General features: G+C 46.2%; 1 protein-coding gene across 1 annotated transcript in view; it reads left to right on the forward strand.

Moving 5' to 3' along the window:
• The window catches only part of KLHDC4 (kelch domain containing 4), a 24,553-nt gene extending 11,782 nt beyond the window's left edge, over positions 1–12,771 (forward strand). The window contains 7 exon segments of the mRNA XM_072421389.1: positions 6,011–6,219; positions 7,863–8,067; positions 8,514–8,583; positions 10,825–11,033; positions 11,207–11,621; positions 12,016–12,138; positions 12,475–12,771. Coding sequence (XP_072277490.1) covers positions 6,011–6,219; positions 7,863–8,067; positions 8,514–8,583; positions 10,825–11,033; positions 11,207–11,621; positions 12,016–12,138; positions 12,475–12,650 — 1,407 coding nt within the window. The 3' untranslated portion in view covers positions 12,651–12,771.
• The last annotated feature ends 429 nt before the right edge of the window (positions 12,772–13,200 follow it).

Consider the following 13,200-nt stretch of genomic DNA (forward strand, 5'->3'; position numbering starts at 1 on the left):
CTATATAGATAGAATTGTGGGCTCACCATCACTAGAGGGGTCACCAGCAAGAGGAAGGAGGTCCTGATTCCTCCTTAGAGATAGAAATGTGGGGTCACCATCACTAGAAGGGTCACTAACAAAAGCAACAAAATAACAAAACTCTCTCCTGGACTTGGATGACTTAGGCTGTTTGAATCTGGTCAGATACCACCAGGCAAAGTGATATCTCCACCCCCCTCTGGCAGTAAGCGCTCTTTGCAGCGTTTTAGCTGGTTATTAGATCTATTGATTCCCTGATCTGGAGTAGGAAGTTACTGGATAAGTTGGCATTGCCTTCCTTCCACCTCCTGGATGATATGGCCCTGGCATCCATCTGTCACACCCTGGGACCCGGGGCCGTTCATTCCTCAGCTTGCAGTTCAGAGAGGGATGGGAAGGGTTAACACTTGTTAATATTTGCTGATCCTCAGGCTGTTAGTGCCGCATTTAATTATTTATCACAATTACCACAAATTGCAATCGCAATGAAGAAAAGCCGGAGATTCTGACACAGGTACATATATTTTATATACCCCAAATGACATACTAAGTGTGGAGGAATAAGGAAAGAGTGCATACAATCACATGCAGGGTTTGTTGATGATTATTAATTGATGAAGCTTCATCCTCCTGGCTGTATGAAGTGTTACAAATCTGTTCATGGAGTTATACAGCCAACACCAAATTCTGCAGACGTTACAGATCTCTGATGTGAGGTTGTGGTTTTTGAGGGAAAAAGAAGTGGACACAAAGCAGACAAACATTGAGCTGATTACAGTGGAGGAGGAAGCAGGATCTGTAATCTGTATACAAAGGCACGGCTTGTGTCCAGTCAATGGAGGAAGAAGTAGTCGGTAATTTGCTTTTAGGGGTGGGGCTGATTGGATGATGGGTGTGAAATTTGGGAGAAGAGGAATAGAATATTGGCATGAGGAGAACATTGCTGGGTGATGTGGGTTGCTAGCTTCATTGTCAATCATAGCTTTCAAATACAAATTACCAGCTTCCATATTTATGGAGTGCCTATAAATGCCGTGACGTGTAGTTCACCAACTGGCCTACTTCCCATGCCTGCAGATGCAGCCCCGGTGGGGTGGAGGAGTGGGTTGAGGGTGTCATTGGGGGCGTTGTTCCTCGGCTTGCTGCCTTCTAGGTGACATTTTTTATTTGCCATGGCAGCTCAGCGTTTCATGGATGACACACTAATGCTAAGTTAGAGCAATCGTGCCAGGGAATCAGGGATTTCCTTCCACCCACTGTCAGCTGCGGTGCACCCGGGAAGGGTGGGCGTCACTTTCTTTAAGGAACAAGTGGAGCTGTGGGCGTTGGGAACAACGATGGACTAATTGGGAAGCCTTTTCTGGTATTGAAATTTCTCCTTGGCAATCGCTGCACATTCTGGGATCACAGCCGGAGAGCCAATTGGCTGCATTAATATAGCAACCTTAAAGCAACACAACCCCTACAGTGAGGTCAAGTCACCGATTCCTAAAAATGTAACCAACCAATCACTGCTTTCTTTGCCACACCTGAAAGGTGATAAATTTATCGGTTCAACTGTCATATATAACATAAAATAAAGGTGAGCGCTCTGGTTAGATTTCATGTTCCCTGTATCCTCCTGTGTTTGTGTGTCATCCCTCCAACATGATCATCACCCACCAAACAAGTTTGGTTATTCTTGGGAAGACCACCGCGCCCCATAGGAACAGGCTGGGACCAGCAGAATTTGGTGTTGTCAGGTTGAACCTCACAGCTCGTTCCATGGAACACTTTGTGCTTCATCAGGGTCTCGTTGGATTAGAGCAGCTCCACCTTACACGCAGAGGGGGGATCAGATTGCAGCATTGTAGCAAGTCACAAGCTGAGAGCCTGCAGCAAAGCTACACGTAAACACAGACAATTGTGCACTTTTAATCTTGTGGGCATAGTTTGAGGATAGCCATTTTCTGCTCCAGCTCCCTGTATCCAAAGTAAACTCTATAAAAGCATAGTTTGGCTAGCTTGGAGGTTCTAGGGCAATGAGTTTATCTCCCTCCAGTATTGGCTTGTGGAGCTACCTCTTATATTAGTCAAAATGTTTAAATAGGATAAAGAGAAGAAAGAAAGATGTTCAGGCGCTAAGATTTTTAGGTGCAAAAATTATTATGTATTGATAATTTTTGCACCTAAAAATCTTGGCGCCTGAACATCTTTCTTTCTTCTTTTCATCCTATTTAGGCTAGGAGGTTCTCAGCACTACTAAACATCTTTGGGAAGGATTGGAACATGGGGGAAAGGAGTACAGCTCTATTATTTATCATGGTTTCGGTGTAGAAATATAGGTCAGGTGCTCACAATGTTTGTGCAATGAGAATGCTGCATGCCAGGCACAGCAGGAAGCATGCAGAAGAATTCCTCTTCTATAATAAAAACCAAAGGCAAGGAAAAGGGACATTTCTGCATCCCCAATGTAGGGACAGAAGATGCAGCTGAGCCTTCAGCCTTCTTTTCTAGTGCTATGCAGCAATTGGCCAGCAGGTGGCGCCTGTGCTACAGCTGATAATACACAGGTGAAGACAGAAAACTTTGCTTAGTGATAGATGACAATACAACTGACAGTCATCTCCAGATATCTACAGGGTGATACCTTCATTAATATTAATTAATATATCTACTTTTAGCATTCTTGCATTTCAGAATGAGCATTGATTCAAACTGTGCAGACTGAACATCACATGTGGTTTAATAAATAAATCAAAAACTCAATAAACTCTAAATATTGCTGAGTGTTTTAATTCCTAGGTTCGATTTTTGTCAGGGCATTTTTTTTTTTTTTTGGATTTTACACTGTGGGGGGACATTAGAGTGTTAGCTCCTCTGTACAGAGACTGATGAGAATGGCTTAGTGATCTTTGTACAACACCACAGTATATGGCAGTGCTATATAAAGGTATTATAGTAATAATCTGTGAGTCTGGGGCCATTAGAGTGTCAGCTCCCTTGCGGTAGAGAAGCAAATTGCTGTTTATAGCTAGAAAGACAATTATTGATGACACACCCCTGTATATAGAAGAAAGTTAATTGAACTTTGTGGTGTTTAATTGGAGCGGCAGCTTGTGGAGTGCTACATAAAATAACCTCGAGCATTATCATTATCACTTAATATCTCCATGACAACATCCCTTTTTTTTTAATTACTGTTACTTTAGCTTATTTTTAGCTCTGAACGGCCCTTGTAAAGTCAGTGTGTTGCTATCAGCGCAGGTATTTCTTTCAGGAAATGAAAACATTCAAGATGGATTTTATTGAGGAAACAAAGTTCCAGTGATTTATTATTGATATAACACCGATGGGTTCCACAGCGCTGTACAATATCAGGACCTACAGGAGCTGTAATACTAACTCTATATAGGTGAAAACAGGTTTTATTACAATTAATGTAACAAATACTAAAAAAAATGCACTCATGGCAACCTTATTAATTTTGTAGACTTTTTCCCAAATTTTAGTTTTCAGCTTTTAATCTTTTAAATTAGTTCTCTGACCTTCCCAAAAATCTCTGTGGAGTTGTATGGAATATGGCTTTCCCAGTAAAAGTCTATGGTGTACTGCACCTGGAGTTTTCACCTTTTAGCTTTTAACGTTGCAGACCCAATAGCTTGTCGGAGATTCCGTGTTGTATCACTTACCATCCCATACATTACTCACCTTCGCCATTTGTGTCCTAGGATCCCTCTAAACCCATCTCTCATTCCCCTTCTTCCATTGTTCAGGATTCCATAGCTGCTATTGCAAAATACCTTCTGGGTATGGATGCCATGGTACAGGGTTAGGCCTGGAAAATGTCACATGACAGAGGGAGTGATCTCATTGTTCCCTATAAGCTTCTAACACAGGAGCCATGTCATTCTTCCCTGTAAGCGTCTGACGCAGGAACCATGTCAGCGTCCTTGCAGAGGAAAAAGTTGCATGGGATTGCTATGAAGGTGAACTTGGTCAGAGGGTCCCCTGTGAGCCCCCGATGCAGGAGCCACATCCTTGTTCCCCTTTAGGCACCCGGCACAGAAGCCGCGTCGTTTCCCTTTAAGCACCTGACTCATGAGTTGCGTCGTTCCTCTTTAAGCACCCGGCGCAAGAGCCGCGTTGTTCCCCTTTAAGCACCCGATGCAGCAGATGCGTCATTCCCCTTTAAGCACCCGATGCTGGAGCTGTGTCATTCCCCTTTAAGCACCGGATGAAGGAGCCGTGTCATTCCCATTTAAGCACCCCACGCAGGAGCTGCGTCAGTCCCCTTTAAGCACCCTACGCAGGAGCCGCGTTGTTCCCCTTTAAGCTCCAGACTCAAGAGCCATGACAGCGTCCCCCTGTAAGCGACGGGGGCAGTTGCAGAGGAATGAGTTGCATGGGATTGCTATGAAGGTGAACTTGGTCAGAGGGTCTCCTGTAAGCCCCCGGACTCAGAAGCCACGTCATCATTCACCTGTAAGCTCCTGACGCAGGAGCCCTGTTGGCGTCCCCCTTAAGCCTCTGACAGGAATGAGTTGCATGGGATTGAATGAAGGTGAACTTGGTCAGAGGGTAGACTTTAAAAAGTTCCCTGTAAGCCCCTGATGCAGGAGCCGTGATGTTTTTCCCCTTAAGCTCCCGACATAGGAGCAGTGAAGTTGTTCCCCGTAAGCTCCGGACGCAAGAGCCACATTGTCTTCCCCAGTAAGCCCCCTAGGCAAAAACATAACTGAAGCCTATCAAGTAAACATTGAGCCGGTCGGTGTTTTGTAATGGTCTGTTTATGGGAAATTTGTGGAATGGCTTTTAGCAGCGGTGCTCCCCTCCTCTCACGCTATCCCCTCCAACCCACCTTACTCCCTTCCAATCCTGCCCCAAACAGTTTATGCAGAAACCATTTCTAGTGATGTGTCGGCATTCAGTGTTGATTTGGAATAGACGGGTTGCACTTCTCATGTCATACATGTAATATTCATAAACATGAGTGTGGACAGCTACGCAGAGCGCGATGCCTCATTTGCCGCCTTTATTAGGCCGAGCGCTGGAGCTGAACGAGTACAACGGTTTGTCTGCTCCGATAATTATCTGTGCAGCGCTCAGGCTCGCAGAATTGATTGACACACCAATATATACAGCGCCTAGTCTCAGAACACCCTCTGATGTGGAAGATGCAGGAAGACGTTTATTAGCGGGGAACTCCTGGTGTGTTTCATATAATTATCCCAATTATTTATTCATTAAAACCATTATTGTAAAAACACACAAAGACAATTTCCGCACGGGTAATGTACAGCTTGGCTCAGCCCCCTCCTTGCTTTCAAGCCGTCCTATTTGTCAGTAGGGAGCACCCAGCTCAACTTTGGGCTATTTTTTGCCTTTTTTAAATCTAATTCAACAGAGCAAGCATTCTTTCCTGCAGTATGTTGGTGGGGACATGCTTTAATAATCCTCCTATTCCTACCTTAGAATTGGATTAAGTCTTTGCCTACTTTTTGTTTTTAAATACTTGGAATGTAATTAGCTGATTTATACTAAACGTTCCATTGGGCTTTAAATGTCCAGCATTGCTGGAATAAAATCGTCTCTGTCATCAATACTTTCCTCCTCTCATTCCCTGCCCTCTTCAGTAATTCCTTTTGGCCACCAAATGATCTCTGACACAGGACGTACGTACCTTTAAGGCCTCATAGGCCCTGTCCCGAGGTGTTTATGACACCCCAACAATGCAAATAGCAGTACAGAGGGATCACATTAGCGTGACATGGAAAAGGTAAGTATGACTGCTAAAAGAATTAAATATACATTGGGGCGGGGGGGGGGGGGTCAGGACTGCACTTTAGACCCAGTGGGGAGAATGGGAAAGGGCAATGAGCAACTCTTCTTAAATCTGTGTTAGATGTTTATTGCTGCTGGTGTCGTCCCTCTCCAAGAATATTATCATTGTTGAATGATTAGTAGTAATTATATGATTCACCTCTGCCCTCTTATGTCTCCCTCATAGGCGGTGGCGGTACCCCAGGCCGGAGGGCAGATCTGGGTCTTCGGAGGAGAATTTGCGTCTCCAGACGGGGAGCAGTTTTACCACTACAAAGATCTGTGGGTGCTTCACCTCGCCACCAAGACCTGGGAGCAGATCAAGTAAGGAATGAACAAGGAATTTGGGCCTATGGGCACAATGGTAATGGTTGCTGCAGGTGACAGATTTTGTGAGTACAGCTTGGTAGCTCGGGGTACATTTTCCATTTCCCCCCCCCCAGCACTGGTTGTAGACTGCACATTTATGTGTCAGAAAATCAGACCAGATCCAATTTATTCCATGCACCACTTAACCTGCTGATAGGTTGCTTTGCACCTACATGAAATGTAAAAACTCTGTGACCAACAAATCCAGGACCATTCAGTACATGTGCTGCCCACCCACGTATGATACACAAGGTGGGCATTTTACTGGCAGACCTCCTGCCCAGGTTTCTTATGCTTCAATAGGATTGAAGCTACTATGAAGAATGCTCATGGCATGCTAAAGTAGATTTGCAATGTTGTTGTCTTTTTAGCATTCCTAAAGTGTCACTGCGGTTTGTTGTTTTGGCTATTAACTCTATCTGTCTTTCCCTTTCACCCCCTCCTTTCTTTTCCTCTCTCCTCTCGCTCCTCTCTCTCTCTCTCTCTCTCTCTCTCTCTCTTTCCCCTCTCTCTCTCTTTTTCTCTCTATCTCTCTTCTCTTTTTTTCTCTCTATCTCTCTTCTCTCTCTCTCTCTCTCTCTCTCTCCTCTCTTTCCCCTCTCTCTTTCCTCCCCTCCCTCTCTCTCTCTCCCCCCTCCCTCCCTCTCTTTCCTCTCTCTCTCTCTGTCTCTCTCTCTCTGTCTCTCTCTCTTGCCTCTCTCTCTCTCTCCTCTCTCTCTTTCCCCCCTCTCTCTTTCCTGTTCCCTTTTTCTCTTTCCTCTCTCTCTTTTTCTCTTTCCTCTTTCTCTTTCTCCCTCTCTCTCTCCTCTCACCCCCTCCTTTCCCTCCCTCTCTCTCCCCCGCCTCTCTCCTCTCTCTTTCTCTCTCTCCCGCCTCTCTCCTCTCTCTTTCTCTCTCTCTCTCTCCCGCCTCTCTCCTCTCTCTCTTTCCTCTCTCTCTGGCCCTTCCTTGCCCTCGCTCTTCTTCTGCCTCGGCCCTTCCTTGCCCTCGCTCTTCTTCTGCCTCGGCCCTTCCTTGCCCTCTCTCTTCTTCTGCCTCGGCCCTTCCTTGCCCTCTCTCTTCTTCTGCCTCGGCCCTTCCTTGCCTTCTCTCTTCTCCTGCCTCGGCCCTTTCTTGCCCTCTCTCTTCTCCTGCCTCGGCCCTTTCTTGCCCTCTCTCTTCTCCTGTCTTGCCCTCTCTTGCCCTCTCTCTTCTCCTGTCTCGCCCTCTCTTGCCCTCTCTCTTCTCCTGTCTCCCTCTTTCTTGGCCTCTCTCTTCTCCTGCCTCGGCCCTTTCTCTTCTCCTGTCTCGCCTTTTCTTGCCCTCTCTCTTCTCCCGCCTCGGCCCTTCCATGCCCTCTCTCTTCTCCCGCCTCGGCCCTTCCTTGCCCTCTCTCTTCTCCAGCCTCGTCTCTTCCTTGCCTTCTCTCTTCTCCAGCCTCGGTCCTTCCTTGCCCTCTCTCTTCTCCAGCCTTCTCTCTTCTCCAGCCTCGGTCCTTCCTTGCCCTCTCTCTTCTCCAGCCTCGGTCCTTCCTTGCCCTCTCTCTTCTCCAGCCTCGGCCCTTCCTTGCTCTTTCTCTTTTCCCGCCTTGGCCCCACTTTGCCCTCTTGTCTACTGCCTCGGCCCTTCCTTGCCTTTCTCTCCCCTATGTGCCAATTTACCTTCTTCCCTTTGAACACCAACACTTACAGCTTCTTCCACATTCATTCCTCTAAAACCCATCCACCTATTTCCAGGGATTACATCTACTATAATGACATATACACGTTTAACCTTGACACCTTTACGTGGGCCAAGATCTCCCCATCTGGAACCGGCCCTTCACCACGATCCGGGTGTCAGATGACCACCACTCAGGATGGCAGCATAATCATCTATGGCGGGTATTCCAAGCAGGTGAGTTGTGCCAGCTGGCCGCAGTATTGCTTCTTATGTAGGATTGGATATTATGAATAAAAATTATTTGTTTGTAGAAAGTATTTTAGGTTGTGAAGAATTACAAATATTGCTGTCCCTGGTCCTAAAACTTTTTGAAAATGAAAAACTATATTCTTCCATTTCCATGAAAGAGCCCGGGTACCAGAATCATGTGACCTTCCACAGCTCATTACTTGCCATGGCAATACCCATCAGCAGTACTGTATTCTCTGTCTACCAATGAGTGGTCCTATTCTGAGCATTTACCAATCAGCAATTGTTTAAAGTACATCAACCAATCAGCTTTGCTCATTAGGCTTTATCTGCCAGTTTACCTATTGGCAGCAGTGCCCACATGTGATGCCAGTTTAGAATATACTCAGCATTTGTCTGTTTTGATTGTTGACTGTGACCATTCGTTGCAGAGAGTAAAGAAAGACGTAGATAAAGGGACCGTCCACACAGACATGTTCTTACTGAAGATGGAGGGTGCAGGTAAGCACTACCAAAATCTGAACTGTATGTAAAAGATCTGCCAAACTGATATTTTGCCATCCCTGGTTACCCCCTTTATCATTAAAATAATAGCATATTTAGTAAACCTCTTCCATTATCAGCACCTTATTTTAGATCCAGTGATGCCATTGCTTTTGTATACAATGCAGGTGGATCGTGGTTGGTGGGAGGAGCCAACAGGGTGCTGTACATTGTTTTCTAAAAACACCACAGCCGAAGTTGATGCAAAAAGTGTGCTGGAGTTTTAAAAAAATATCAAAATACCTTTATGAGCAGGAGTGGGCAATGGGTAATGCCCACATATATATACTGAGCCTCCATGATTGAAAGACCTAATCCAGGTAATGAAATGATGAGGGGGGGGGGCAGGAAAAGATAGATGATGTATTTGCTGCAGCTTCTATTTATCTGTGCAAGACTGAAGTGATATCTTCAATGTTCATGGCTCCCTAGGAGTTATTTAGGGGTGCTGACTCTCGCCCTCTGCCAGCGCCACTCTATAATTTTATAAGTGGGTTGACACTGTGTTCATGCAGCCCACAAAACAAGCATCAGGTGGTAAACTGCTTGATGCCAGCCTTGCCAACCAGTAATTAGAAGTACCAGCGGGATGGCTGTGACATGCTGTATCTTGGGAGACGGTAAGCCGGGTGAGGGGCGGGGAGGAGACTCTCCGGGGACTCGCAGCATGCAGCTAACATGTGCTTATTGTTTGGGAAGTACGGAGGTTCTAGACATCTATGCCAAATGGGCAACTAAATATTATTATTATTATTAAACAAGGTTTATTTAGCGCCAACATATTACGCAGAGCTGTATGTTAAATAGGGGTTGTAAATGACAGATAGATACAGACAGTGACACATGGGGGGGACCCTGACCTGAAGAGCTTACAATCAGAAGATATAAAAATTGCTTTGTTCTGTGCAGATTGATACCTAAATTCCCCTTGAGCTGTTGGCAGCATTGCAGACTGGCAGAGCGTGGCATGGACACCCAAAGAATGGCACCACCTTCTGTAAATGGGATAAAAGAGAACATTTGGCGCTAGGGGGTCACTAAAAAAAAGGGCATTTAAGTGGAGGTAAAAGGCCAGGGAGGGCTAGAGGTCAGCTTTAAAAACTCAGTTTCAGGCTGCTGTAAAATTAGGCTGGGTGGTAACAGCAAACAATTGCCCAGACTCAGGAAACAGATCAGAATGTAACCAATTCTATAGAATCTGGGGCAATACAGACGGGGCATCTAGGAGACTTCAGCAGATTTGCAGCATTTGCTGGATAACCTTAGCAGCCCAGCACTTCATTGTTTTCCCGGCTAAGCCGTCTCATAGTAAAAATAACAGCAGCCATATTAACCAGCTGATCCGACGTTTCGTCTGAATAAACACATATCCCGCGGGTCCGCAGACGTTAAAGGGCGCATATGTATGGAAATGGGTGATTAAGCTTTAGGACGCACTTAGACGCTTCAACAAATATAAAGGGGAAAAAAAGATGAACGGATTTTAATAATGGGGCAACTCGGCTCCTGGAGAGAGACGGAGGAGGGAGGGGGTCACCCATGTGCGCTGGAGCCTTCTCATCTGTCTTGCTTCCTAGTGCAGGTTTTTTTTGACAGTCAACAATTTTGGAGTTTGTAGATCTAAACCAATAGGATCCCTTTGCTAAATCTGCCCTCCGGCCTCCCTTTTGCTAATTCTGGCCTCCCGTTTTGCCGAGTCTGCCCTCGAGCTTTTTCTTTTGCCAAGTCTGCCCTTGGGCCTCTCCTTTTGCCCAGTGTGCCCTTGGGCCTCTCATTTTGTCCAGTGTGCCCTTGGGCCTCTCATTTTGTCCAGTGTGCCCTCGGGCCTTTCCTTTTGCCCAGTGTGCCCTCGGGCCTTTCCTTTTGCCCAGTGTGCCCTCGGGCCTCGTCTCTTGCCCAGTGTGCCCTTGGGCCTCTCCTTTTGCCCAGTGTGCCCTCGGGCCTCGTCTCTTGTCGGGCCTCGTCTCTTGCCCAGTGTGCCCTCGGGCCTCGTCTCTTGCCCAGTGTGCCCTCGGGCCTCGTCTCTTGCCCAGTGTGCCCTCGGGCCTGTCCTTTTGCTGGGTCCACCCTCCTCACTCTGCTGTGCGCTACACTGTGTACAACTTACTGACATTCCCTGATCATTCCCACCCAATGCAGCTGACCGTAACATGGCTAATTCTTCCACATTCTGATTCCTTTGTCTTATTTTCCCTCCAGATAAATGGACCTGGGCCCGGCTAAACCCATCTGGTGTGAAGCCCAACCCCAGGACGGGATTCGCCATGGCAGTTGGCGTTAATAATCGCAGCATTCTCTTTGGGGGCGTCTTTGATGAGGAAGAAGAAGAAAGCATTGAAGGGGATTTCTTCAATGATATTTATTTCTATGACCAGGCAAAGAACCGCTGGTTTACCGGACAAATCAAGGTAATTGTAAATGTTTGGGTCAGTGCTGGGTCACACCAGGATCATAAAGCTGAAGAAGCACTACAAGTCCCAGGTTGCCTTACCAGTCCTAATAAAGACTCATGCTGTTCTCTGTTGTCTGTTGATTCTTTATGCCTGCCATTCGTACAAATCTGTTTTCTTCTTCCTTTCAGGGCCCCAAATCAGAGCGCCGAAAGAGGCGGCGTGGCGACAAGAATGCAGAGACTGATGAGGCCAGTAATGAAGAAGCCTCTACAAAACACCCAGAGGAACCCGTGGAAATCGTGAAGGAGATTGTGGCTGAAGACGGAACAGTGATGACCATCAAGCAAGTGATCTCCAACCAGACAGGACCTGCCAGCGACCAGGATGACAGCTCAGAAGAAGAGGAAGAGAAGGAAGAGGCGGCTGGGCCCCAGGTAGAGCCGTGCCCGCGCTCCAATACCATGATCACCGTCAAGCAGGGGCTCCTGTATGTGTATGGAGGAATGTTCGAGGTCGGTGACCGCCAATTCACGCTCAATGACCTCTACTGCCTCGATCTTCATAAGATGGAAGAATGGAAAGTGCTGGTGGAAATGGACCCGAGTAAGTAGATCTATAATGATGAAAAAGAATAGGGGATCATTACCCCAAAAGTTAAGTGTGAGGTTGTCGGTCTAAGTTTCCTCTAAAGGAAGAATGTGATAGGTCACTGTAAGCAGCACTTACATAAAGGCTAAACAACATGAAAACCTGTTGTGAGTGCACTATAATGGGGGTCACACTGACCACCAAGATAAGAAAACCAATACGAAAAGTCATCCGAATGATTTATTTTATCATCCTATCAGCACTTACCACACCCACTTAAATCAACCACACCCCCTATGACATGTGTTCCACCCCCAAGGATCTTTACTTTCACTCATGTTTATAATGTCGATCTCTACTCAATTTCCTTAAGCAGTAATACATTTTCTGCCTGTCTTTCCCTATACAGAGACACAAGAGTGGCTGGATGAATCTGACTCTGATGGTGAAGAGGAGGAAGAAGAGACAGAAGGTGCAGAGGGAGGAGCAGAGGAAGAAGAGGATGAAGATGATGAAAGCGAGGAGGAAAGCGGTATGATGGCATTCAGTATGTGTTTGTGTATAGCATGCGCAGGTTACACTATTATAGAACTCCAAAATTAAGGTGAGCTTCCTTCCCAGCTGCTCTGATATAACTCATACCTCTGAGTATAGTGGTGAATCATGTGGCTGTCTCCCCTTCCTTCCATTGGACAATGCTGGGTGATTGGCCCAGAGCTATCCTGTGGGGGTCGAGGGCTACTCATCATAGAGCTTACACCGACTAACTTTCTAGAATGGGTGGAAGTGAGGTAGATGCAGTTAGGAAGGGGGTGATCAAATTGTGTGTTCACTTCAATTCTCATTTCATGTTTTGTCCCATGCACAGATGAAGACGATCACCCTGCAGTGCAGCCAAAGGAGAAATACTCCGATTACCTGGCCAGAACGGAACAATACTGGATACAGCTCTCCAGAACCAACCTGGGGTCCGACGCCAAGGAGAAGAAAGTGCTAAAAGTGGCGCACGCCATGGCAAAGACCTTCTACGAATTTAGGGATTAGACTGGTGTCACAGCTCAGGGGACTATAAATTCTTTTCTTTTTTGGACTGTTTACTGAACCCTAAGTGAAAATGTCTGAACCGGTTATTGCTGCAAAGTCAACAAAGAATTATTTTATATTTGTTTAGACTCTTTATTTATTATTGGACTCAAAAGATGAAGGAAAAGACAATTCATGAACTGGTCTCTAGTGATTGGATAGGCTGCATTTTCAGTGATGTAACTCGTCCCTAGTGATTGGATAGGCTGCATTCTCAGTGATGTCACCGGTCTTCTAGTGATTGGATAGGCTGCATTCTCAGTGATGTCACTGGTCTCCAGTCAATGGATAGGCTGCATTTTCAGTGATGTCACTGGTCTCTAGCGATTGGATAGGCTGCATTTTCAGTGATGTAACTCGTCCCTAGCGATTGGATAGGCTGCATTCTCAGTGATGTCACCCGTCTCTAGCGATTGGATAGGCTGCATTCTCAACGATGTCATCAGTCTCTAGTGATTGGATAGGCTGCATTCTCAACGATGTCATCAGTCTCTAGTGGTTAGATAGGCTG

This window comes from Pyxicephalus adspersus, chromosome 9 (assembly GCF_032062135.1).
Source record: "Pyxicephalus adspersus chromosome 9, UCB_Pads_2.0, whole genome shotgun sequence".
Classification (NCBI taxonomy): Eukaryota; Metazoa; Chordata; class Amphibia; order Anura; family Pyxicephalidae; genus Pyxicephalus; species Pyxicephalus adspersus.